The 26,575-nt window shown below is 44.1% G+C and overlaps 1 protein-coding gene across 4 annotated transcripts in view; it reads left to right on the top strand.

Annotated features, from left to right (window-relative positions):
• ADCY2 (adenylate cyclase 2) overlaps positions 1-26,575 on the top strand; it is a 436,571-nt gene that overhangs the window by 360,597 nt on the left and 49,399 nt on the right. For all 4 annotated transcript variants that reach the window (XM_048839544.2, XM_075125464.1, XM_075125465.1 and 1 more), the window contains one exon: positions 6,233-6,370. In XM_048839544.2, the coding sequence (XP_048695501.1) occupies positions 6,233-6,370 (138 nt within the window). The remainder of the gene's footprint in view (positions 1-6,232; positions 6,371-26,575) is intronic.

Below are 26,575 nucleotides of genomic sequence, written 5' to 3'. Positions count from 1 at the left end.
TAGAAGGATGCAGTGTTTTGATTAGTTCAGATTCTTGATTATAAGGTTTTCTTTACGAGCATTAACAAAGAGGACTGCACAAATAGTAGCCTACTTACATAACTGAATGTCTGTCACTTGGCAGTCATTTAGTCAATAAGGCCCCAGTCCTGTAAAGAATTACACATGTTCTTAATTTTAAGTACCAGAGTAGTCCTGTTAAAGTCAGTGGGACTACTCACATGCTTGGAATAAATGTGCATTCTCTTTACAAGATCAGGGCATTAGTTCCCTTCACAAAACTTAGATTGGGATTTTAACTGAATTTTGGCCTGTTCTTTGAATTCGACTGAAAATAGCTATATCAATAACTTGTACATTTTTTTTTTTGCTTTGGTCACTCACTGTCTAACTCTGTAATTTACAATTTAATAAAATATTAGGATGTCTGCAAGATAAACAAAACAGTGACTGAACTGTACAAAATATGATTCATTTGCTTTCAATAAATAAAAGGTCTTCAATCAAGATATTCCAACCACACCTACCATGTCAAGGGTATGTGTGACAGTTCCTGTGACATTGTGTTTCAGCTGTGACATGATTGGCACATAAGTATGGCCATACTGTGTCAGATCATTTAGCCCAATACCCTGTCTTCCAACAGTGGCCAATGTCAGATGCTTCAAAGGGAATGAACAGAACAGGGCAATTATTCTGTCATCAAGTCCTAGCATTTGACAGTCAAAGGCTTATGGACACCCAGAGCATAGGGTTGCATCCCTGAGCAACTTGGCTAATAATGTTATTAAGAAGAAAAGGAGTACTTGTGGCACCTTAGAGACTAACAAACTTATTTGAGCATAAGCTTTCGTGAGCTACAGCTCACTTCATCAGATACATTCAGTGGAAAATCTAGATTTCTACTCCATACGGCTAAATTCAGTGCCTTGCATAATTACAGGTTTCAGAGTGGCAGCCGTGTTAGTCTGTATTCGCAAAAAGAAAAGGAATACTTGTGGCACCTTAGAGACAAACCAATTTGTTTGAGCATAAGCTTTCGTGAGCTACAGCTCACTTCATTGGATGCATTCATGGCCAGAAGGTCACTGGGGACCCTGTCCAGAGACCTTTTTGGAATCCATGGGCCTGTCACCCCATTTCCAAATTGTATTCCAGGCACTCCTATTCGCTGATCTCAGAAAGACATGTGGCACCTACCCACTGAGCAGCACCAATTCCTGACTCTGGTACCAAGCTCAGTATCAGGCATCAAGAACTAGCTCAACAGGACCTTGCAGATCAAGAAATAGAGGAAGAGCATCTGCAGCCAATGCTGGCCTCCTCTTCCTCCTCCCCTGACATGGCAGTCACAGGAGGGTGTATGTCGCCTCCCCGAGATGACTATAATGCACATCAAGAATTGTTAAAGAGGGTTGCCTGAAGTCTGGGCATACAGGTAGAGGAAGTAAATGAATACTTTCACCACCTACCTCTCAATTTGGCCATTATGAACCCAATAAAGTGGCTGTGGCAGGCCCCTGCATGCCTTCCGCCCTCTTCTGAAAAGGGCTGAGCACAAGTATTATGTGCCCACACAAAGTTATGTGTCCTTTACTCCCATCCCCATCCAGTGTCCTTGGTAGTATCCGTTGCCAATGAGAGGGAAAGGCAGGAGCATCAGGATGCAACCCCAAAATCAAAAGACTCAAAAAAGTTAGACCTGTTTGGTAGGAAAGTTTATTCTACTGGATTGCAAACCAACATGCACTTTTAGGCAGGTATGACTTTAATGTATGGGACTCCATGCTGAAATTTAAAAACATGCTGCCAGAAGATGCTAGACAGGAGTTCTCCTCACTAGTGGATGAGGGAAAAGAGGTGGCAAGGGGCTCATTTGAAGCTGCTCTGGATGTGGCTGACTCAGCTGCTAAGTCTGTGGCTTTGGTAGTGGCCATGTGTAGGAACTCCTGGTTGCTGTCCTCTGGGCTCCTGCAGGAGGGCCAACAGATTGCAGGACCTGTTGTTTGAGAGTTCCTTGCTCTTTTCAGAGCAAACTGATGCTAAGGTCCCTGGGTTCATAGAATCATAGAATATCAGGGTTGGAAGGGACCCCAGAAGGTCATCTAGTCCAACCCCCTGCTCGAAGCAGGACCAATTCCCAGTTAAATCATCCCAGCCAGGGCTTTGTCAAGCCTGACCTTAAAAACCTCTAAGGAAGGAGATTCTACCACCTCCCTAGGTAACGCATTCCAGTGTTTCACCACCCTCTTAGTGAAAAAGTTTTTCCTAATATCCAACCTAAACCTCCCCCACTGCAACTTGAGACCATTACTCCTCGTTCTGTCATCTGCTACCATTGAGAACAGTCTAGAGCCATCCTCTTTGGAACCCCCTTTCAGGTAGTTGAAAGCAGCTATCAAATCCCCCCTCATTCTTCTCTTCTGCAGGCTAAACAATCCCAGCTCCCTCAGCCTCTCCTCATAAGTCATGTGTTCCAGACCCCTAATCATTTTTGTTGCCCTTCGCTGGACTCTCTCCAATTTATCCACATCCTTCTTGTAGTGTGGGGCCCAAAACTGGACACAGTACTCCAGATGAGGCCTCACCAGTGTCGAATAGAGGGGAACGATCACATCCCTCGATCTGCTTGCTATGCCCCTACTTATACATCCCAAAATGCCATTGGCCTTCTTGGCAACAAGGGCACACTGCTGACTCATATCCAGCTTCTCGTCCACTGTCACCCCTAGGTCCTTTTCCGCAGAACTGCTGCCTAGCCATTCGGTCCCTAGTCTCTAGCTGTGCATTGGGTTCTTCCATCCTAAGTGCAGGACCCTGCACTTATCCTTATTGAACCTCATCAGATTTCTTTTGGCCCAATCCTCCAATTTGTCTAGGTCCTTCTGTATCCTATCCCTCCCCTCCAGCGTATCTACCACTCCTCCCAGTTTAGTATCATCCGCAAATTTGCTGAGAGTGCAATCCACACCATCCTCCAGATCATTTATGAAGATATTGAACAAAACCGGCCCCAGGACCGACCCTTGGGGCACTCCACTTGATACCGTCTGCCAACTAGACATGGAGCCATTGATCACTACCCGTTGAGCCCGACAATCTAGCCAGCTTTCTACCCACCTTATAGTGCATTCATCCAGCCCATACTTCCTTAACTTGCTGACAAGAATACTGTGGGAGACCGTGTCAAAAGCTTTGCTAAAGTCAAGAAACAATACATCCACTGCTTTCCCTTCATCCACAGAACCAATAATCTCATCATAAAAGGCGATTAGATTAGTCAGGCATGACCTTCCCTTGGTGAATCCATGCTGGCTGTTCCTGATCACTTTCCTCTCATGCAAGTGCTTCAGGATTGATTCTTTGAGGACCTGCTCCATGATTTTTCCAGGGACTGAGGTGAGGCTGACTGGCCTGTAGTTCCCAGGATCCTCCTTCTTCCCTTTTTTAAAGATTGGCACTACATTAGCCTTTTTCCAGTCATGAAAGTTTGAAACTTTGTGGTGTGCTCCTAAAAGGTGTGTGGGGACTGGAAATAACCAGCTACAACTTTGTTTCTCAAGTCACAAAGTGGCTGTGTCCACATTTTTCTTCAGGTCAAAGGTAACAGTATACATAGATTCAACAGTATCAAGATGACACTAACAACAACAAAAACAAGAAAGGAACCTGATGAAAGCTCCAAAACAAATTCTGATTGATAATTTTTATTTGTTACACAATGTATTGATTCCTGAAATGTAATGTAGTCTCCAGAGTTTTTCCTCATAAAATAAATCTGCTGTCTGTATATGTAGTAATAATTATCACTATTGTTATAATAGAAAAACAGAAGAGTAAATTTTAAAAGGAATTATACAAAATTCAGTCCATTAGCCTTTTAAAAATATATATAATGTCAAGTACTATTCCCGGGATGAAGAGCCCTGCAGGTACACAAGAGACTGTAGATTGTTCATATGACGCCTGACATATTAATGTATTCAGCTTGATTCAGTTTGACAGTGGATTTTAACAAAGAGAGCTCAGATTCACTGCACAGAACTATGGTACTGCATTTCTATAACCCTCTCCATCTAGAGAGAGCGGATCAACACAAATTGGCAGGCCAATGTGAGTAAAAAGGGCATGTGGAGCAAAAGTAGGGCTGTTTTGTAAGGCAGGGGGATTCTGGGACTCGATTGTCCAAGTAATTGGATGTCAGTAGGTGGTGTACTGTGGCCATTGAACCTGCGCTATATCTATTAACTGGGAGTTTCAGCCCTGCTCTTAGGAGCTTCAGAGAATGTGTATTGCACGTATTCCTTGTTCTCTGCCTGTGATCTGCAAGTGATTCTTGTGGTGATTTTGTTCTGAGACCAACATTTCTGATTTAAGAACAATAATTTTGAAGTGCTCTGAAATCCACAGGCAGACTCAGATTTTATGCAGAAGTATTGTCTGGGACATTAGCATTACTAAACAGAGGGAAAATGAAAGACTCTCAATAAGCAGTTGGGGGAATGTAATCATGATTCACGCTTTTCACCCGTTTCCTGAATAATGGGGCTGATTGTGATTGAAGGAAGGCAACATGTGGGGTTATTATCTGTAAGGGTAGAATGATAGTATGTGTATTATTGGCATGTTGGAGCAGAGGGCAGAGTTAAGGTTGTGTTGTGGACTGGTGTGTACCTTAACTTTTCATTTCCTAGCTTTCAGAGGTTTGAGTGTAGCTGAATTTGACATTTTAGAAGGGCACAATGTACAATTGGGCAACTGTAACTGTGTTAATGAAGTCTTTGGGCACAGAACGTTGTTTATGTTATGTGAATATCTTGTGCCTCCAGACTTTGTGCCTACATGATTAGAGGCCACAAGGAAAAAAAATTGGTGCAGACTGACATAGGTGGAGGTAGATGCAATAATATTTTTTGCCTTGTGTCTGAGGAATGTTAGTGTTAGTGCCAAATTGTGCCTTCTACATGCATGTCCACCTGCAGAACCATCTGCAATACACATCCAATTTACTTCGCGGCTCAAGTGAGACTATTATCTGAGCTGTCATGTTTCTTTATTTTGCCAATGGCTGAAGAGAGGACTTCAGTTTCCTAAAATGTCATTGCTTTAACTTTAACAAGCACCAGCAAACAAGTCTTTAAAACTAAAAAGACTAAAAATATGTTTTGAATATATATTAAAAAGTCAGCATAATATTTATATCATTATATGGGGGAATGAATGTTGGGAGATCTTTGTTGCTTTCTGTTTGATCCACTTTCTGATGTTTTTTATGGACTACTTCAAATATATCCATTTAAAAGGCCTCAGTCTTGCAAACAGATTTGCATGGGCTGATTCCTGAACCTGCATTGAAGAGCTTAGTTTATGGCTACACTGCACAGTCAACCCGGGTAATTGGCACCTGTGTCTGAGCACCCATGTTAGCCTCACTTGGATGTGAACATCCCCACAGCAAAGCCCTACTTGAATTACTATGTCCTTACTGTTTCCGCATTTGCCCTTGAGGGAGGGAAGGAAGGAAGGGCCTGTGGGGGACACAGATATCTCTGGTTCTTTATGCTGAGATGCTATAGGATACTTTCTCAGTCATTTGTGTCAATTGCGGGGAAACTTGCCCATCCTGCAGAGGGAGTTGTAGGAAGGGCATTAGAGGACTATCAGCACTGGAGTGTTTTTTCCGTGTGTCCTTACAGTAATGAGAGTGGGTTCTAATCTATATCCTTGTTTGTGTAAACTAGCCTGGGCTTAAAGCACCTCCAAACCTGGGTCTTAGTTTTTTCTGTGTGAACGGTAGGGGCAAAAACCTGAGTAAGAGATCTGGGTAACTGTGCAGTACCCTTAGTTGTTTTTTTAAATGCCCAGAGGCCTTCAGGCATTGGTTATTTTTTTAAAAAGTTTAATAATAGTGATGATGATGTTGATTTTATATTCTTCATTATGCTTTATTATTTAGTAATATTGTATTGTGGGTGTTTAATAAACTATTACCTAGTTTGCAATCTGAATCCCTGGACTGATATTACGTCAAGAATTTTCTTAATTTATAAGAAAGATAATTAACCACTGTGGCAAGATAACAGTTGAACACTTTTGTGCAATGTTCTTTTGAGCTGATTGACCTACATATTAATGCCATTCAGAATTGTGATCATTCTAATTATAACCTAAAGGAACTCGTAGGAATTAAGAATACTCATGCTGTTATGTGTTTCATATTTTCTATACTTAGCAATGCAGCAAGAAAGCCTCAGCTTCACTGTTGTGGATTTTGAAGTCATCTGGAATAATTGCAAACCGTCCCTGGCCACGAATCACTCTCACATTGACCACTACTACTATAACATTAACGCTGGCCATATTCAATATGGTAAGCATAACGATGTTTTGTTTCTCTTTCTGCCCCAGTGAGGTCTATTTTTATTTTTATTATCTACTTGGATGACATTTTAAAGTTGTGGTCTGTAGATATTTCAGTCAGGTGAATAGTAGTAATGGCCTTCCAATGACTCAGAAATTCAAAGCAAAGCAAACATACAGTATAGTGGGGGTGATCAATTCTGACCTCTGCGTATGAGACGTTCTCAACAATAATTCAGCTCTTGGACATGTGTGTTATGAGAATTTTTGAATGTAAAAGGTACTGAGAGAATCTTAAAACATTCTGAGTGTGAAAATAAATAATTCTAATCCATAATTCAATATGTATAGTCAGCAAAAAACAACAAAATATTTGCTCAGCACAGTCCAGGGATCAGTTCAGTGGATTATGATGTTAGCAGAATGTCTGCAAAATGCCGTACAGAGTGCTTGAATTTCACTTTGATTTTTCTGACACCTGTCCGTTCCCCTCAACATGTTCATAATTTACACACCATTTAATTGAAAATTCTTCCTTGTTAAAAAAAAAGAAAATCTGTTTTAAAATGACAAAGGTTAAAATTTTTGAAAGTGCCAAAGTGACTAAGTTAGTGGGATGAAAGCTAAGTCACTAAGGTGTCTTTGAAAATGTTACAAAAAATGTGTGTTATTTAAATCAGAGAGACTGGTAGTGAGATGGGGTAAAAATACTAGCTAAAATTATTTTAATGAACACAGAAACAACATAAGGGGCTACATTCTGTCTTTCCCTATGTGAGTGCATTAATGAGGAAGAGAATACAAAGAGCCTCATTCCCCTCCTCCCTTCCAGGTAGAATGATGATCTAGCTCTTCTTATATGATAGGCAGAGCCAGGCAAACATGCCCAGTGATACTCTATAGCACCAAGAAGAGGGAGGGGAGATACTCAGCTGGGTAGGTGGTATGGCTAGGACCTAAGTTCCCTGTAAGCTGCGTGGCTACCAGCAGTTTATCAAGTGCTGCGCACTTCAGGTGCCCCTCCCCCCAATGCCATGCTGCTCCTGCCCTCTGCCTTGGAGTCCCTGGCCAGCAGCTCCCAGGAGCCTCCTGGAGGGAGCGGAGGGGGTGTTTCTGACAGAAAGGTGTCCCCCTCCCCCACCCTATCTCCACAGAGTGGGGGAGGGATATGACAGGTCTCAGGAGTGGGACAGGGGATGGAGCTTGCTGGTGGCTGCTGCTGTGTCTGAACAAGTAGGCTTAAGGCTTCTGAGTGCAGATCTGCTTAAAGGGGCAGCGCATGTCTCACACACAAACTGTGTGTCTCTCACACACACACAATGTGTCTCTCACAGACACACACACATACACACTGTGTGTCACACACACGTGTGTCTCAGACACACACACACTGTGTGTGTCTCTCTCTTTTTCACACATACACACACACTCTGTCTTTCACACTCGCCTCCCAACACATACTTGTATTGTTGTTGTTGTTACTTCTTGATACTTCCTGCAGTGCACATATATTCTCTGTGATTTTATTCTTTCAAAGTGCTGTTATTTTAGTTTTTTGACTGGTCTATGCATTTCATAGTTTTTATTCATCTCTTATGCTTAAATTTAATTCTTTGAGTAGTGTGTTCTAAAATGCCTAACCTGTCCTGGCTGGAGTAATTATCCCTATGGTAACTTTTTAAAAATATATATATTATATCTAGAGTTTTTGTTTCTATTGGTGGCGCACATCCATACATTACCTCGATATTGGTGCACATAACAAAATTAATTTTGCACATGGATGGAAAAGAATAGAGGGAACATTGGCTAGGGCACAGCATGTTAGCTGTTGTCCAGTGGCTGGCACTAGGGAAGCTCACATAGTAAAGGCTAGTGCTGAGAATACTTGCACTGACTCCCCTGAGCCATTCTGCCAGTCTGTCCTTCAGAAGCATAATGACTTATATACCCTCCCCACCCCTTCAACACTACAGCTGTTCCCCTTTTCTTCCCCCTCCTCTGCATGGCAGAAACCACAATCTGTGCCTATTAATTTAGATCACGAGTTATGGTTGATAAAATGAGAAATGTTTAAACCATTTTGTTGCAGATCCTAGTTCCTTGGGGCATTCTACCATGTAATAAAAATGGCTTCTAATACAGTTTAATTATTTCTCATTTATATGAAATTAAATGTATTATTTAAGGTCCCAATTCAGTTAACAGAAAAATTGATTTCAAACTGAGCAAGATCACCCTTTAAAATTAATAAGGTCAAATCCTGGCTCTTCTCTTATTTTCTTCTTTCTTTCTGTTCTTTAAATACTTCTCTGTGGAAGGCAAAAATGACAAATTGCTTTCCATTTCCAGTAATGCAGGAGTGTGCTTTTCTCTTCTGTTGTAATAGGATAAATTCATGTAATTGTATTAATTGTCCATTACTAACCTATTAAATACATAATTCACAAGTAAACGAATGATTCCATTTCAGTGGGATTCCAAGGGGGGCACTGACTGATTTCTAAATGTTAGTTAAAAAGGGTGGGGAGCCTCCAATCCTGTGGCTGCATAGCATTGGAATCAACTGATCATGTTTAATTGAGGGACACGTGGTCTAGTGGCTTGAGTAGAGCATGGGAACCAAGAACTACTATTTATTTTCTTGGCCCCATGCCTGATTCCCTCTTTAAAATTGGAAAAGTCTTGTAATTTCTCTGCCTCAGTTGCCCATCTAAAAATGGGAATAGTACTATTTACTTAGAGTATTTTTTTTCAAAAGTGATTTACCCCAGATGTTTAAAGTATTTTGGTATTGCTGTGTTCAGCATATATCTACCTTATTTAGGAGACTTAATCTCATTTTCAAAAGGGATTTAGACACATAGGAACCAAAATCCCATTGACGGTCAATGGGATTTAGGCTCCTATGTACCTAAATCCCTTTTGAACATCCTAATACCTTAAAAATCTGGGCCTTGGGCACTTTGGACCTTCAGCTACGTCTACACTGTACTTCTGTTGGTAAAACTTGTTTCGGTCACGGGTGTGAAAAAAAACACACCCTGACCGACAAAAGTTTTACCAACAAAAAGCACTGGTGTGGAAAGCGCTATGTCGGTGGGAGACACTCTCCCGGCGGCAAAGCCACCACCGCTCACTGCAGGTGATTTTATTTTGCCGGCAGACAAGCTCTCTCTTGTTGGCAAAGAGCAGCTACATGGGAGACCTTACAGCTGTGCCTCTGGAAGGTACGCAGTGTAGACATAGCCTTAATTTCACTGAAAGTCAATGGTACTTAGAAAAAGCACTTTTGACAATTGTTACCTTCGCTCTTTCACAGGGTATGCTTAATTATTTAGAGTTATTAAAATAGTTTGAAAATTGTAAGTGTCCTTCAGTTAATTACAGAATAGTTTTGAATACATATTGCTTTTTTTATTTTGCTTTCATAGCATTTTTCAGGAGACAGCAGTCAGTCATTTTTAATAACTACACTTGAGATGTCTGAATGATGAAATCCACTTGTCTGAGTTCCTAAACACTGACATGTAAGATTTGTGAAAGAAGCAAGATCTACTAGAACTTTATCTGGTTCAGTCTATGAAGATAATTGTAGGTTGGTTGGGGGGGTTGCTTTTGGGGGATGAGAGGTTGCCCTCACATTCCCCACCTTGTATGATAAGAAGAGATGGGCTCAAAACAAACCACAGATCCAAGCATTCTGAAAATTCTGCTAAGTTCCATTCTCAGTCTGGATCCAAATTTTGCATTTCTTCTTTTTGGTAATTGTAAGTAGAAATGAAACAAAGAAGTTTACTTTTGGGTTTAAGTTCAAACTGCACTAGTATATCAATATTTTTAAAATTAAAAATTGTTCCTAAACTGAAAAAGGTCAAAATGATGCTTTTTTCAACAAATTGGCTTTAATTAGTTCAAGTTCTTCTTTTATTCAGAATGCAGATTACTGTAGAGCATCAAAAGCTGTACTTTAAAGCCTTAGCATCTTGTAGAATTAGCACTTTTGACTGCAATGTAACAAATAACCATGTTCCATGATATTTATTCGATGAAAAAAGAAAAGGAGTACTTGTGGCACCTTAGAGACTGACCAATTTATTTGAGCATAAGCTTTCGTGAGCTACAGCTCACTTCATCGGATGCATACTGTGGAAAGTACAGAAGATCTTTTTATACACACAAACCATGAAAACTTGGGTGTTTATCACTACAAAAGGTTTTCTCTCCTCCCACCCCACTCTCCTGCTGGTAACAGCTTATCTAAAGCGATCACTCTCCTTACAATGCGTATGATAATCAAGTTAGGCCATTTCCAGCACAAATCCAGGTTTTCTCCCCCCCCCAACACTTCTTTTTGGGGGTGGGGGGTTGTGTGGGGGCGGAGAAGGGGGGAACACCTGGATTTGTGCTGGAAATGGCCCAGCTTGATTATCATACACATTGTAAGGAGAGTGATCACTTTAGATAAGCTATTACCAGCAGGAGAGTGGGGTGGGGGGAGAGAAAACCTTTTGTAGTAGTAAACACCCATTTTTTCATGGTTTGTGTGTATAAAAAGATCTTCTGTACTTTCCACAGTATGCATCCAATGAAGTGAGCTGTAGCTCACGAAAGCTTATGCTCAAATAAATTGGTTAGTCTCTAAGATGCCACAAGTACTCCTTTTCTTTTTGCAAATACAGACTAACACGGCTGTTACTCTGTAACCTGTCATTATGCAAGGCATTGCATTTAGCCGTATGGAGTGGAAATCTATCAACTGCATGGAAAAACTTGTACAGATACAGACAGAAAGCATCTTCCTCTCCAAATGCAAACATATGGACTTCGTACCAAAAGGACTGAAGGTAAAAAATCCATTACAATCTACATACCACAGAGACTATGCTGACAGCTTGTGCAACACGCACTCAAAGAACCTGCGGAACCACCTGATCAACATCCTCTACAGCAAACAAGGAAAGATAAAGAAAGAGCTCTCAAAAATGGATACTCTCATAAAAACCAACCTTCCACACAAGCTTCCTCATGGCTGGACTTTACTAAAACTAGACAAGCATAGAATATCAGGGTTGGAAGGGACCTCAGGAGGTCATCTCGTCCAACCCCCTGCTCAAAGCAGGACCAATCCCCAATTAAATCATCCCAGCCAGGGCTTTGTCAAGCCTGACCTTAAAAACTTCTAAGGAAGGAGATTCTACCACCTCCCTAGGTAATGCATTCCAGTGTTTCACCACCCTCCTAATGAAGAAGTTTTTCCTAATATCCAACCTAAACCTCCCCCACTGCAACTTCAGACCATTACTCCTTGTCCTGTCCTCTTCTACTACTGAGAATAGTCTAGAACCATCCTCTCTGGAACCACCTCTCAGGTAGTTGAAAGCAGCTATCAAATCCCCCCTCATTCTTCTCTTCTGCAGACTAACAATCCCAGTTCCCTCAGCCTCTCCTCACAAGGAAGCACAGGCAGGAATGTCTGTGAGGGGAGGGCTCCTGCCTCATACTGAGAATGAGGGGCGATCAGCAGGTTATCTCAAGTGCTTATATACAAATGCACAAAGCCTTGGAAACAAGCAGGGAGAACTGGAGGTCCTGGTGATGTCAAGGAATTATGACGTGATTGGAATAACAGAGACTTGGTGGGATAACTCACATGACTGGAGTACTGTCATGGATGGTTATAAACTGTTCAGGAAGGACAGGCAGGGCAGAAAAGGTGGGGGAGTAGCATCGTATGTAAGGGAGCAGTATGACTGCTCAGAGCTCCGGAACGATACTGCAGAAAAACCTGAGTGTCTCTGAATTAAGTTTAGAAGTGTGAGCAACAGGAGTGATGTAGTGGTGGGAGTCTCCTATAGACCACCGGACCAGGGGGATGAGATGGATGAGGCTTTCTTCCGGCAGCTCGCGGAAGCTACTAGATCGCATGTCCTGGTTCTCATGGGTGACTTTAATTTTCCTGATATCTGCTGGGAGAGCAGTACAGCGGTGCATAGACAATCCAGGAAGTTTTTGGAAAGCGTAGGGGACAATTTCCAGGTGCAAGTGCTAGAGGAGCCAACTAGGGGGGGAGCTTTTCTTGACCTGCTGCTCACAAACCGGAAAGAATTAAGGGGAAGCAAAAGTGGATGGGAATCTGGGAGGCAGTGACCATGAGTTGGTTGAGTTCAGGATCCTGACACAGGGAAGAAAAGTAAGCAGCAGGATATGGACCCTGGACTTCAAGAAAGCAGACTTCGACTCCCTCAGGGAATGGATGGGTAGGATCCCCTGGGGGACTAACATGAAGGGGAAAGGAGTCCAGGAGAGCTGGCTGTATTTCAAGGAATCCCTGTTGAGGTTACAGGGACAAACCATCCCGATGTGTCGAAAGAATAGTAAATATGGCAGGCGACCAGCTTGGCTTAACGGTGAAATCCTAGCGGATCTTAAGCATAAAAAAGAAGCTTACAAGAAGTGGAAGGTTGGACATATGACCAGGGAAGAGTATAAAAATATTGCTCGGGCATGGAAAAATGAAATCAGGAGGGCCAAATCGCACCTGGAGCTGCAGCTAGCGAGAGATGTTAAGAATAACAAGAAGGGTTTCTTCAGGTATGTTGGCAACAAGAAGAAAGCCAAGGAAGGTGTGGGCCCCTTACTGAATGAGGGAGGCAACCTAGTGACAGAGGATGTGGAAAAAGCTAATGTACTCAATGCTTTTTTTGCCTCTGTCTTCACGAACAAGGTCAGCTCCCAGACTGCTGTGCTGGGCATCACAGCATGGGGAGTAGATGGCCAGCCCTCTGTGGAGAAAGAGGTGGTTAGGGACTATTTAGAAAAACTGGACGTGGATAAGTCCATGGGCCGGATGAGTTGCATCCGAGAGTGCTAAAGGAACTGGCGGCTGTGATTGCAGAGCCATTGGCCATTATCTTTGAAAACTCGTGGCGAACGGGGGAAGTCCCGGATGACTGGAAAAAGGCTAATGTAGTGCCAATCTTTAAAAAAGGGAAGAAGGAGGATCCTGGGAACTACAGACCAGTAAGCCTCACTTCAGTCCCCGGAAAAATCATGGAGCAGGTCCTCAAAGAATCAATCCTGAAGCACTTACATGAGAGGAAAGTGATCAGGAACAGTCAGCATGGATTCACCAAGGGAAGGTCATGCCTGACTAATCTAATTGCCTTCTATGATGAGATTACTGGTTCTGTGGATGAAGGGAAAGCAGTGGATGTATTGTATCTTGACTTTAGCAAAGCTTTTGACACTGTCTCCCACAGTATTCTTGTCAGCAAGTTAAGGAAGTATGGGCTGGATGAATGCACCATAAGGTGGGTAGAAAGTTGGCTAGATTGTCGGGCTCAATGGGTAGTGATCAATGGCTCCATGTCTAGTTGGCGGCCGGTGTCAAGTGGAGTGCCCCAGGGGTCGGTCCTGGGGCCGGTTTTGTTCAATATCTTCATAAATGATCTGGAGGATGGTGTGGATTTCACTCTCAGCAAATTTGTGGATGATACTAAACGAGGAGGAGTGGTAGATACGCTGGAGGGCAGGGGTAGGATACAGAGGGACCTAGACAAATTGGAGGATTGGGCCAAAAGAAATCTGATGAGGTTCAATAAGGATAAGTGCAGGGTCCTGCACTTAGGATGGAAGAACCCAATGCACAGCTACAGACTAGGGACCGAATGGCTAGGCAGCAGTTCTGCGGAAAAGGACCTAGGGGTGACAGTGGGCAAGAAGCTGGATATGAGCCAGCAGTGTGCCCTTGTTGCCAAGAAGGCCAATGGCATTTTGGGATGTATAAGTAGGGGCATAGCGAGCAGATCGAGGGACGTGATCGTCCCCCTCTATTCGACATTGGTGAGGCTTCATCTGGAGTACTGTGTCCAGTTTTGGGCCGCACACTACAAGAAGGATGTGGATAAATTGGAAAGAGTCCAGCGAAGGGCAACAAAAATGATTAGGGGTCTGGAACACATGACTTATGAGGAGAGGCTGAGGGAACTGGGATTGTTTAGTCTGCAGAAGAGAAGAATGAGGGGGGATTTGATAGCTGCTTTCAACTACCTGAGAGGTAGTTCCAGAGAGGATGGTTCTAGACTATTCTCAGTGGTGGAAGAGGACAGGACAAGGAGTAATGGTCTCAAGTTGCAGTGGGGGAGGTTTAGGTTGGATATTAGGAAAAACTTTTTCACTAGGAGGGTGGTGAAACACTGGAAGGCGTTGCCTAGGGAGGTGGTGGAATCTCCTTCCTTAGAGGTTTTTAAGGTCAGGCTTGACAAAGCCCTGGCTGGGATGATTTCATTGGGTATGGGTCCTGCTTTTGAGCAGGGGGTTGGACTAGATGACCTCCTGAGGTCCCTTCCAACCCTGATATTCTATGATTCTATGATAAGTCATGTGTTCCAGCCCCCAATCATTTTTGTTGCCCTTCACTGGACTCTCTCCAATTTATCCACATCCTTCTTGTAGTGTGGGGCCCAAAACTGGACACAGTACTCCAGATGAGGCCTCACCAATGTCGAATAGAGGAGACGATCACGTCCCTCGATCTGCTCGCTATGCCCCTACTTATATATCCCAAAATGCCATTGGCCTTCTTGGCAACAAGGGCACACTGCTGACTCATATCCAGCTTCTCGTCCACTGTCACACCTAGGTCCTTTTCCACAGAATTGCTGCCTAGCCATTCGGTCCCTAGTCTGTAGCTGTGCATTGGGTTCTTCCATCCTAAGTGCAGGACCCTGCACTTATCCTTATTGAACCTCATCAGATTTCTTTTGGCCCAATCCTCCAATTTGTCTAGGTCCCTCTGTATCCTATCCCTGTCCTCCAGCGTATCTACCACTCCTCCTTGTTTAGTATCATCCGCAAATTTGCTGAGAGTGCAATCCACACCATCCTCCAGATCATTTATGAAGATATTGAACAAAACCGGCCCCAGGACCGACCCCTGGGGCACTCCACTTGACACCTGCTGCCAACTAGACATGGAGCCATTGATCACTGCCCGTTGAGCCCGACAATCTAGCCAACTTTCTACCCACCTTATAGTGCATTCATCCAGCCCGTACTTCTTTAACTTGCTGAGAAGAATACTGTGGGAGACCGTGTCAAAAGCTTTGCTAAAGTCAAGAAACAATACATCCACTGCTTTCCCTTCATCCACAGAACCAGTAATCTCATCATAGAAGGCAATTAGATTAGTCAGGCATGACCTTCCCTTGGTGAATCCATGCTGACTGTTCCTGATCACTTTCCTCTCATGTAAGTGCTTCAGGATTGATTCTTTGAGGACCTGCTCCATGATTTTTCTGGGGACTGAGGAGAGGCTGACTGGCCTGTAGTTCCCAGGATCCTCCTTTCCTTTTTTAAAATTGGCACTACATTAGCCTTTTTCCAGTCATCTGGGACTTCCCCCGTTCGCCACGAGTTTTCAAAGATAATGGCCAATAGCTCTGCAATCGCAGCCGCCAATTCCTTTAGTACTCTCAGATGCAACTCGTCCGGCCCCATAGACTTGTGCACGTCCAGCTTTTCTAAATAATCCCTAACCACCTCTTTCTCCACAGAGGGCTGGCCATCTACTCCCCATGCTGTGATGCCCAGCACAGCAGTCTGGGAGCTGACCTTGTTCGTGAAGACAGAGGCAAAAAAAGCATTGAGTACATTAGCTTTTTCCACATCCTCTGTCACTAGGTTGCCTCCCTCATTCAGTAAGGGGCCCACACTTTCCTTGGCTTTCTTCTTGTTGCCAACATACCTGAAGAAACCTTGTTACTTGTTACTCTTGACATACTTGTTCTTGTTACTCTTGACATCTCTTGCCAGCTGCAGCTCCAGGTGCGATTTGGCCCTCCTGATTTCATTTTTCCATGCCCGAGCAATATTTTTATACTCTTCCCTGGTCATATGTCCAACCTTCCACTTCTCATAAGCTTCTCTTTTATGTTTAAGATCCGCTATGATTTCACCGTTAAGCCAAGCTGGTCGCCTGCCATATTTACTATTCTTTCGACTCATTGGGATGGTTTCTCCCTGTAACCTCAACAGGGATTCCTTGAAATACAACCAGCTCTCCTGGACTCGTTTCCCCTTCATGTTAGTCCCCAAGGGGATCCTACCCATCCATTCTCTGAGAGAGTCGAAGTCTGCTTTCCTGAAGTCCAGGGTCCGTATCCTGCTGCTTACCTTTCTTCCCTGTGTCAGGATCCTGAACTCAACCAACTCATGGTCATTGCCTCCCAAATTCCCATCCATTTTTGCTTGCCCCACTAATTCTTCTCGGTTTGTGAGCAGCAGGTCAAGAAAAGCTCCCCCCCTAGTTGGCTCCTCTAGCACTTGCACCAGGAAATTGTCCCCTACGTTTTCCAAAATCTTCCTGGATTGTCTATGCACCGCTGTATTGCTCTCCCAGCAGATATCAGGAAAATTAAAGTCACCCATGAGAACCAGGGCGTGCGATCTAGTAGCTTCTGCGAGTTGCCGGAAGAAAGCCTCATCCACCTCATCCCCCTGGTCCGGTGGTCTATAGCAGACTCCCACCACTACATCACTCTTGTGGCTCACACTTCTAAACTTAATCCAGAGACACTCAGGTTTTTCTGCAGTTTCGTACCGGAGCTCTGAGCAGTCATACTGCTCCCTTACTTACAGTGCTACTCCCCCACCTTTTCTGCCCTGCCTGTCCTTCCTGAACAGTTTATAACCATCCATGACAGTACTCCAGTCATGTGAGTTATCCCACCAAGTCTCTGTTATTCCAATCACGTCGTAATTCCTTGATATCACCAGGACCTCCAGTTCTCCCTGCTTGTTTCCAAGGCTTTGTGCATTTGTATATAAGCACTTGAGATAACCTGCTGATCGCCCCTCATTCTCAGTATGAGGCAGGAGCCCTCCCCTCCCAGACGTTCCTGCCTGTGCTTCCTCCCGGTATCCCGCTTTCCCATTTACCTCAGGGCTTTGGTCTCCTGCCCCCCGGTGAACCTAGTTTAAAGCCCTCCTCACTAGGTTAGCCAGCTTGCTCGCAAAGATGCTCCTCCCTCTCTTTGTAAGGTGGAGCCCGTCTCTGCCCAGCACTCCTCCTTCATGGAACACCATCCCATGGTCAAAGAATCCAAAGCCTTCTCTCCGACACCACCTGCGTAGCCATTCGTTGACTTCCACAATTCGACGGTCCCTACCCAGGCCTTTTCCTTCCACGGGGAGGATGGACGAGAACACCACTTGTGCCTCAAACTCCTTTATCCTTCTTCCCAGAGCCACGTAGTCCGCAGTGATCCACTCAAGGTCATTCTTGGCAGTATCATTGGTGCCCACGTGGAGAAGCAGGAAGGGGTAGCGATCCGAGGGCTTGATGAGTCTCGGCAGTCTCTCCGTCACATCGCAAATCTTAGCCCCTGGCAAGCAGCAGACTTCTCGGTTTTCCCAGTCAGGGCAGCAGATAGATGACTCAGTCCCCTGGAGGAGAGAGTCCCCGACCACGACCACCCGCCTCCTTCTCTTGGGAGTGGTGGTCGTGGAACCCCCAACCTCAGGATAGTGCATCTCATGCCTTCCAGCCAGCAGAGTCTCCTTCTGCTTTCCTCCTTCTGCCATTTACAACACACACTTTGCTTCTCTACAAAAGAAAAAGGACACTAAACTTTCCAAACTACTACAAGGGGCCACAGCAATGGTTCCCTCAACCCACCCAGCAATATTGTTAACCTATCCAACTATACTCTCAGCCCAGCAGAAGCATCTGTCCTATCTCGGGGCCTCTCCTTCTGCCCCTCCACCCCCACGAACATGATACAGTTCTGTGGTGATCTAGAATCCTATTTTCGACGTCTCCGACTCAAGGAATATTTCCAACACACCTCTGAACAACATACTAATCCACAGAGACCTCCCTACCAACACTACAAAAAGAAGGATTCTAGGTGGACTCCTCCTGAAGGTCGAGACAGCAGACTGGACTTCTACATAGAGTGCTTCCGCCGACGTGCACGGGCTGAAATTGTGGAAAAGCAGCATCACTTGCCCCACAACCTCAGCTGTGCAGAACACAATGCCATCCACAGCCTCAGAAACAACTCTGACATCATAATCAAAAAGGCTGACAAAGGAGGTGCTGTTGTCATCATGAATAGGTCGGAATATGAACAAGAGGCTGCTCGGCAGCTCTCCAACACCACTTTCTACAAGCCATTACCCCTCTGATCCCACTGAGAGTTACCAAAAGCAACTACAGCATTTGCTCAAGAAACTCCCTGAAAAAGCACGAGATCAAATCCGCACAGACACACCTCTGGAACCCCAACCTGCGATATTCTATCTACTACCCAAGATCCATAAACCTGGAAATCCTGGGCGCCCCATCATCTCAGGCATTGGCACCCTGACAGCAGGATTGTCTGGCTATGTAGACTCCGTCCTCAGGCCCTACGCTATCAGCACTTCCAGCTACCTTCGAGACACCACTGACTTCCTGAGGAAACTACAGTCCATCGGTGATCTTCCTGATAACACCATCCTGGCCACTATGGATGTAGAAGCCCTCTACACCAACATTCGACACAAAGATGGACTACGAGCCGTCAAGAACACTATCCCCGATAATGTCACGGCTAACCTGGTGGCTGAACTTTGTGACTTTGTCCTTGCCCATAACTATTTTACGTTTGGGGACAATGTATACCTTCAAATCAGCGGCACTGCTATGGGTACCCGCATGGCCCCACAGTCTGCCAACATTTTTATGGCTGATTTAGAACAACGCTTCCTCAGCTCTTGTCCCCTAACGCCCCTACTCTACTTGCACTATATTGATGACATCTTCATCATCTGGACCCATGGAAAAGAAGCCCTTGAGGAATTCCACCATGATTTCAACAATTTCCATCCCACCATCAACCTCAGCCTGGTCCAGTCCACACAAGAGATCGACTTCCTGGACACTACAGTGCTAATAAACGATGGTCATATAAACACCGCCCTATACTGGAAACCTACTGACCGCTATTCCTACCTACATGCCTCCAGCTTTCACCCTGACCACACCACACAATCTATTGTCTACAGCCAAGCTCTGCGATACAACCGCATTTGCTCCAACCCCTCAGACAGAGACAAGCACCTACAAGATCTCTATCAAGCATTCTTACAACTACAATACCCACCTGCGGAAATGAAGAAACAGATTGATAGAGCCAGAAGAGTTCCCAGAAGTCACCTACTACAGGACAGGCCTAACAAAGAAAATAACAGAACGGCACTAGCCGTCACCTTCAGCCCCCAACTAAAACCCCTCCAACGCATTATTAAGGATCTACAACCTATCCTGAAGGATGACCCAACACTCTCACAAATCTTGGGAGACAGGCCAGTCCTTGCCTACAGACAGCCCCCCAACCTGAAGCAAATACTCACCAGCAACCACATACCACCCAACAGAACCACTAACCCAGGAACCTATCCTTGCAACAAAGCCCGTTGTAAACTGTGCCCACATATCTATTCAGGGGACACCATCACAGGGCCTAATAACATCAGCCACACTATCAGAGGCTCGTTCACCTGCACATCCACCAATGTGATATATGCCATCATGTGCCAGCAATGCCCCTCTGCCATGTACATTGGTCAAACTGGACAGTCTCTACGTAAAAGAATAAATGGACACAAATCCGATGTCAAGAATTATAACATTCATAAACCAGTCAGAGAACACTTCAATCTCTCTGGTCACACGATTACAGACATGAAAGTTGCGATATTACAACAGAAAAACTTCAAAACCAGACTCCAGCGAGAGACTGTTGAATTGGAATTCATTTGCAAATTGGATACTATTAACTTAGGCTTGAATAGAGACTGGGAGTGGCTTAGTCATTATGCAAGGTAGCCTATTTCCCCTTGTTTTTTCCAACCCCCCTTCCCCCCCCCCCCAGACGTTCTTGTTAAACCCTGGATTTGTGCTGGAAATGGCCCACCTTGATTATCATACACATTGTAAGGAGAAAAGGAGTACTTGTGGCACCTTAGAGACTAACCAATTTATTTGAGCATGAGCTTTCGTGAGCTACAGCTCACTTCATCAGATGTTTACCGTGGAAACTGCAGCAGACTTTATATACACACAGAGAATATGAAACAATACCTCCTCCCACCCCACTGTCCTGCTGGTAATAGCTTATCTAAAGTGATCAACAGGTGGGCCATTTCCAGCACAAATCCAGGTTTTCTCACCCTCCACCCCCCCACACAAATTCACTCTCCTGCTGGTGCTAGCCCATCCAAAGTGACAACTCTTTACATAATCAAGTCGGGCTATTTCCTGCATAGATCAAGGTTTTCTCACATCCCCCCCACCCCCATACACACACAAACTCACTCTCCTGCTGGTAATAGCTCATCTAAACTGACCACTCTCCAGGTTTAAATCCAAGTTAAACCAGAACATCGGGGGGGGGGGGGGTAGGAAAAAACAAGAGGAAACAGGCTACCTTGCATAATGACTTAGCCACTCCCAGTCTCTATTTAAGCCTAAATTAATAGTATCCAATTTGCAAATGAATTCCAATTCAGCAGTTTCTCGCTGGAGTCTGGATTTGAAGTTTTTTTGTTTTAAGATAGCGACCTTCATGTCTGTGATTGCGTGACCAGAGAGATTGAAGTGTTCTCCGACTGGTTTATGAATGTTATAATTCTTGACATCTGATTTGTGTCCATTTATTCTTTTACGTAGAGACTGTCCAGTTTGACCAATGTACATGGCAGAGGGGCATTGCTGGCACATGATGGCATATATCACATTGGTGGATGTGCAGGTGAACGAGCCTCTGATAGTGTGGCTGATGTTATTAGGCCCTGTGATGGTGTCCCCTGAATAGATATGTGGGCACAATTGGCAACGGGCTTTGTTGCAAGGATAAGTTCCTGGGTTAGTGGTTCTGTTGTGTGGTATGTGGTTGTTGGTGAGTATTTGCTTCAGGTTGGGGGGCTGTCTGTAGGCAAGGACTGGCCTGTCTCCCAAGACTTGTGAGAGTGTTGGGTCATCCTTTAGGATAGGTTGTAGATCCTTAATAATGCGTTGGAGGGGTTTTAGTTGGGGGCTGAAGGTCATTATGCAAGGTAGCCTGTTTCCTCTTGTTTTTTCCTACCCCCCCCCCAGATGTTCTGGTTTAACTTGGATTTAAACCTGGAGAGTGGTCAGTTTAGATGAGCTATTACCAGCAGGAGAGTGAGTTTGTGTGTGTATGGGGGTGGGAGGGATGTGAGAAAACCTTGATCTATGCAGGAAATAGCCCGACTTGATTATGTAAAGAGTTGTCACTTTGGATGGGCTAGCACCAGCAGGAGAGTGAATTTGTGTGGGGGGGTGGAGGGTGAGAAAACCTGGATTTGTGCTGGAAATGGCCCACCTGTTGATCACTTTAGATAAGCTATTACCAGCAGGACAGTGGGGTGGGAGGAGGTATTGTTTCATATTCTCTGTGTGTATATAAAGTCTGCTGCAGTTTCCACGGTAAACATCTGATGAAGTGAGCTGTAGCTCATGAAAGCTCATGCTCAAATAAATTGGTTAGTCTCTAAGGTGCCACAAGTACTCCTTTTCTTTTTGCGAATACAGACTAACACGGCTGTTCCTCTGAAACCTGTCATTGTAAGGAGAGTGATCACTTTAGATAAGCTATTACCAACAGGAGAGTGGGTTTGTGTGGGGGGTGGGGAGAAAACCTGGTTTTTTCCTGGAAATGGCCCAACTTGATTATCATACACATTGTAAGGAGAGTGATCACTTTAGATAAGCTATTACCAGCAGGAGAGTGGGGTTGGGGGAGAGAAAACCTTTTGTAGGGGTAAACACCCATTTTTTCATGGTTTGTGTGTATAAAAAGATCTTCTGTAATTTCCACAGTATGCATCCGATGAAGTGAGCTGTAGCTCACGAAAGCTTAGGCTCAAATAAATTGGTTAGTCTCTAAGGTGCCACAAGTACTCCTTTTCTTTTTGCGAATACAGACTAACACGGCTGTTACTCTGAAACCTGTCATTTATTTGATGATAATTTTAAGTACAATTCCCACCTTAGCACTAAATCTTAGCTCTGATTTGCAAAAATGACTTTAAAATATTCTTGCAAAATTTGCATTGGCTTAATATTAATAGCAAATTGTGGGTGAGAGTGAAGTATTATTATTATATCTCCAAGCAACATATTCTTAAGAATAGAGTCCATTAACTGCATTTATTTCCATGAACTCTTTCATTAGGAAAAGGCAAAATGTAGCCATTAAGGTCTAATGGATTTCTACCCATACTGCATCTGATAAATGATAAAATCAAACCCAAAATACCAACTAAAACTCACCCTTCATATTGCAAGGGACAGTTGTAGAGAACACTGATAGTTTGAAGTATTTTTTTACTGAATATTTGAATCTAGTTTTAATGTTGTTACAGTAATATAGCCAGGAATAATGGGATGAAATTTTAAAACAGCCAATGTAATGTAAATATCAGAAATATTTTTTAGCTGTAGCCGGTGGGGTCTAATCCTGGTCTCATTGAAGATTAGATGTAGTGAGTTATGTTAGAGTGTGCAATATTCACCCAGGGGAAAAGGAAGATGCCCCTTTTGTTGGGAATTTTAACTGGATGGAACAAAGCACTAGAAAATATACTGTAGAGAATAATCCTGAACTCTCAGAGATAGAAAAGACCTATTAGGTCATCAAACTTGGAGACTTAATGAGTAGCTGGATAGAAAATAGAAGACTTTAATTTTCATTGTGCCCTGTCAATCTGTGTCATAAACCTAATTTGTGGAAGCTAACAGGATTAAAGTCATGGTAAGAGTAGCTTTAGACCATTTACGAACCTAGGGGAGTTCTCATGCTCCCAAGAATGGCAGATTTTTATACCAGTCTTATACATGTCAGGCAATTCAGGTAAATCAGAAGTACCTCAACCACCTCTGCCACAGAAGGCATAGAAAAGGAAGTTGTGAATAAAGGCACAATACTGTCTCACAAGCATGTATCTTTGTTATCTGCTTGGAGCTATGAAACTAGAGTACTGTGTCTTTTATCAAAACTCAAAGCATTCTTTCCTCTATGCTGATTGGCTGCTTGCTCCAACCCTCTCCTACTTCCTTCTTCACAGTCTTTTCAGTTCATTTTTCTTCTCCCTGACCTGTCTGGTCCTCTCCATTCTTCCTGTCCTCTCAATGTCACCTCTCCCTTCCTTTGTTTTTGCTTTTAGCTAATTCCTTCCTACCTTTACTACATCTTCCCAGTCCTAGAATACAGTTTATATACATAATATATAAATAAAAATAAAATAAAACCCACTCAAAATTATTTTTAAATGTGGTGCTAGCATTTTTTGAACCACCACTGCAGGAGACAAGCAGCGAGGAGACAAGCAGCTAGCCAGAATCCCTTCTATTACATCCCTGGATATTAGGTTCCGTAAAGGGTGTGGGATAAAGGTGGGACCATGGCTGACAAGGCCAACAGAGGGGAGTCTCTAAAAGAGAGCACCAGTGTCTGCTGACTCAGTAAAAAACTGTGTCAGTTGATTATGGGTAAATTTGCTGCTGCTGAAAATGGATAAATTCAATAGAAGAAAATGCAGCTGTCACCTTTACAATCCTTTTTGACAACTGGCTAACTGATAAGTCACAAAAATGTAATTGCAAACAAAGAATCGTGATTGAGCAGGTGTGTTTCTAGAGGGGACCTGCAAGGATCTCTTCTTGGCCCTACACTATCTAACATTTTTGTCAGTGACCTGGAAGAAAACATAAAATAATTACTGGGAGGGAATGATAAATAATGAAGAGTATAGGTCACTGATACAGATCAATCTGGATCACTTAGTAAGCTGGGCAGAAGCAAACAATGTCTTTTAATATGGTCAGATGTAAGGTCAGACATCTAGGAACAAAGAATGTAGGCCAAACTGACAGGAAAGGGGACTCTATTCTGAGAAGCAGAGACTCTGTAAAAGAGTGGGGAGTCATTGTGGATGATCAGCTGAACACGAGCTCCCAGTGCAACGCTGTGGCCAAAAGAGCTAATGTGATCCTTGGAGATATAAAAGGGTAATAGCGAAGTTATTTTACCTCTGTATTTGGCACTGGTGTGAGTGTTACTGAAATACTGCATCCAGTTTTGGTGTCTACAATCCAAGAAGAATATTGAAAAATTGTAAAGGTCACAGAGGAGAGCCATGAGAATGAGTAAAGAATTGGAAAATGCCTTATCATGAAAGGTGGGTGAGGTAATATATTTTATTGGACCAACATATGTTGGTGAAAGAGACAAGCTTTTGAGCTACACAGAGCTCTTCAGGTCTTAGGCCATGTCTACACTATGGAATTAGGTTGAATTTCTAAAATTCGGTTTTGTAGAAAACGTTTTTATACAGTTGATTTTGTGTGTCCCCACACAAATGCTCTAAGTGCATTTAGTTGGCGGAGTGCGTCCACAGTACCGACTTCCGGAGTGTTGCACTGTGGATAGCTATCCCGCAGTCTCCGCAGCCCATTTGAATTCTGGGTAGAAATCCCAATGCCTCATGGGGCAAAAACATTGTCGTGGGTGGTTCTGGGTACATATCGTCAGGCCCCCCTTCCCTCCCTCCCTCTGTGAAAGCAATGGCAGACAATCGTTTCATGCCTTTTTTCCTGGGTTACCAGAGCAGACGCCATATTACGGCAAGCATGGAGCCTGCTCAGCTCACCATCACCATATGTCTCCTGGGTGTTGGCAGACGTGGTACTGCATTGCTACACAGCAGCCGTTCATTGCCTTTTGGCAGCAGACAGTGCAGTATGAGTGGTAGCCATCGTCAACATACTCCAGGGTGCTCTTTTAACTGACCTCAGTGAGGTCAGGGGCACCTGGGCAAACATGGGAGTGTCTCAGCCAGGTCATTACTCTTTTAAGTTTCATCTCATGGCGATTCAGTCCCGCCGGCAGTCCTATTGCACCGTCTTTTAATGAGCAGCCAGGAGACGACGATGGCCAGCAGTCATACTGCACAGTCTGCTGCCAGCAAGATGTATAAAGATAGATGAAGTGGATCAAAACAAGAAATAGACCAGATTTGTTTTGTATTCATTTTCTCCTCCCTCTCTCCATGAAATCAACGGCCTGTTAAACCCAGGGTTTTGAGTTCTATCTTTGAGGGGGTCATTCTGTTTCTCCTTGATGCAAAGCCACCACCTTTGTTGATTTTAATTCCCTGTAAGCCAACCCTGTAAGCCATGTTGTCAGTCGCCCCTCCCTCCATCAGAGCAACGGCAGACAATCGTTTCGCACCCTTTTCCCTGGATTGCCCAAGCAGATGCCATAGCACGGCAAGTCTGGAGCTTGTTCAGCTCATCACAGCAGTTATGACCATTGTAAACACCTCGCGCATTATCATGCAGTTTATGCAGAACCAGCACCTGAGAAACCAGGCAAGGAGGCGACAGCAGCACGGTGATGAGGACATGAACACAGATTTCTCTCAAACTGCGGTCCTCAGCAATTTGGAGATCATGGTGTTACTGGGGCAGGCTCATGCTGTGGAATGCCGATTTTGGGCCTGGGAAACAAGCACAGAGTGGTGGGACCACATAGTGTTGCAGGTTTGGGATGATTCCCAGTGGCTTTGAAACTTTCACATGCGTAAGGACACTTTTATGGAACTTTATGACTTGCTTTCCCCTGCCCTGAAGCGCACGAATACTAAGATGAGAGCAGCCCTCACAGTTCACAAGCGAGTGGCAATAGCCCTGTGGAAGCTTGCAATGCCAGACAGCTACCAGTCAGTCGGTAATCAATTTGGAGTGGGCAAATCTACTGTGGGGACTGCTGTGATGCAAGTAGCCAGCGCAATCATTGAGCTGCTGCTATCAAAGGTAGTGACTCTGGGAAATGTGCTGGTCATAGTGGATGGCTTTGCTGCAATGGGATTCCCTAACTGTGGTGGGGCTGTAGAAGGAACGCATATCCCTATCTTGGGACTGAACCAGCAGGGCAGCCAGTACATAAACTGCAAGGGGTACTTTTCAATGGAGCTGCAAGCACTGGTGGATCACAAGGGACGTTTCACAGACATCAACGTGGGATGGCCGGGAAAGGTTCATGACGCTCGCGTCTTCAGGAACTCTGGTCTGTTTAAACGGCTGCAAGAAGGGATTTACTTCCCAGACCAGAAAATAACTGTTGGGGATGTTGAAATGCCT

Source organism: Caretta caretta, chromosome 2 (assembly GCF_965140235.1).
Source record: "Caretta caretta isolate rCarCar2 chromosome 2, rCarCar1.hap1, whole genome shotgun sequence".
NCBI lineage: Eukaryota > Metazoa > Chordata > Testudines > Cheloniidae > Caretta > Caretta caretta.
This window is presented reverse-complemented; position numbering and strand designations above follow the sequence as displayed.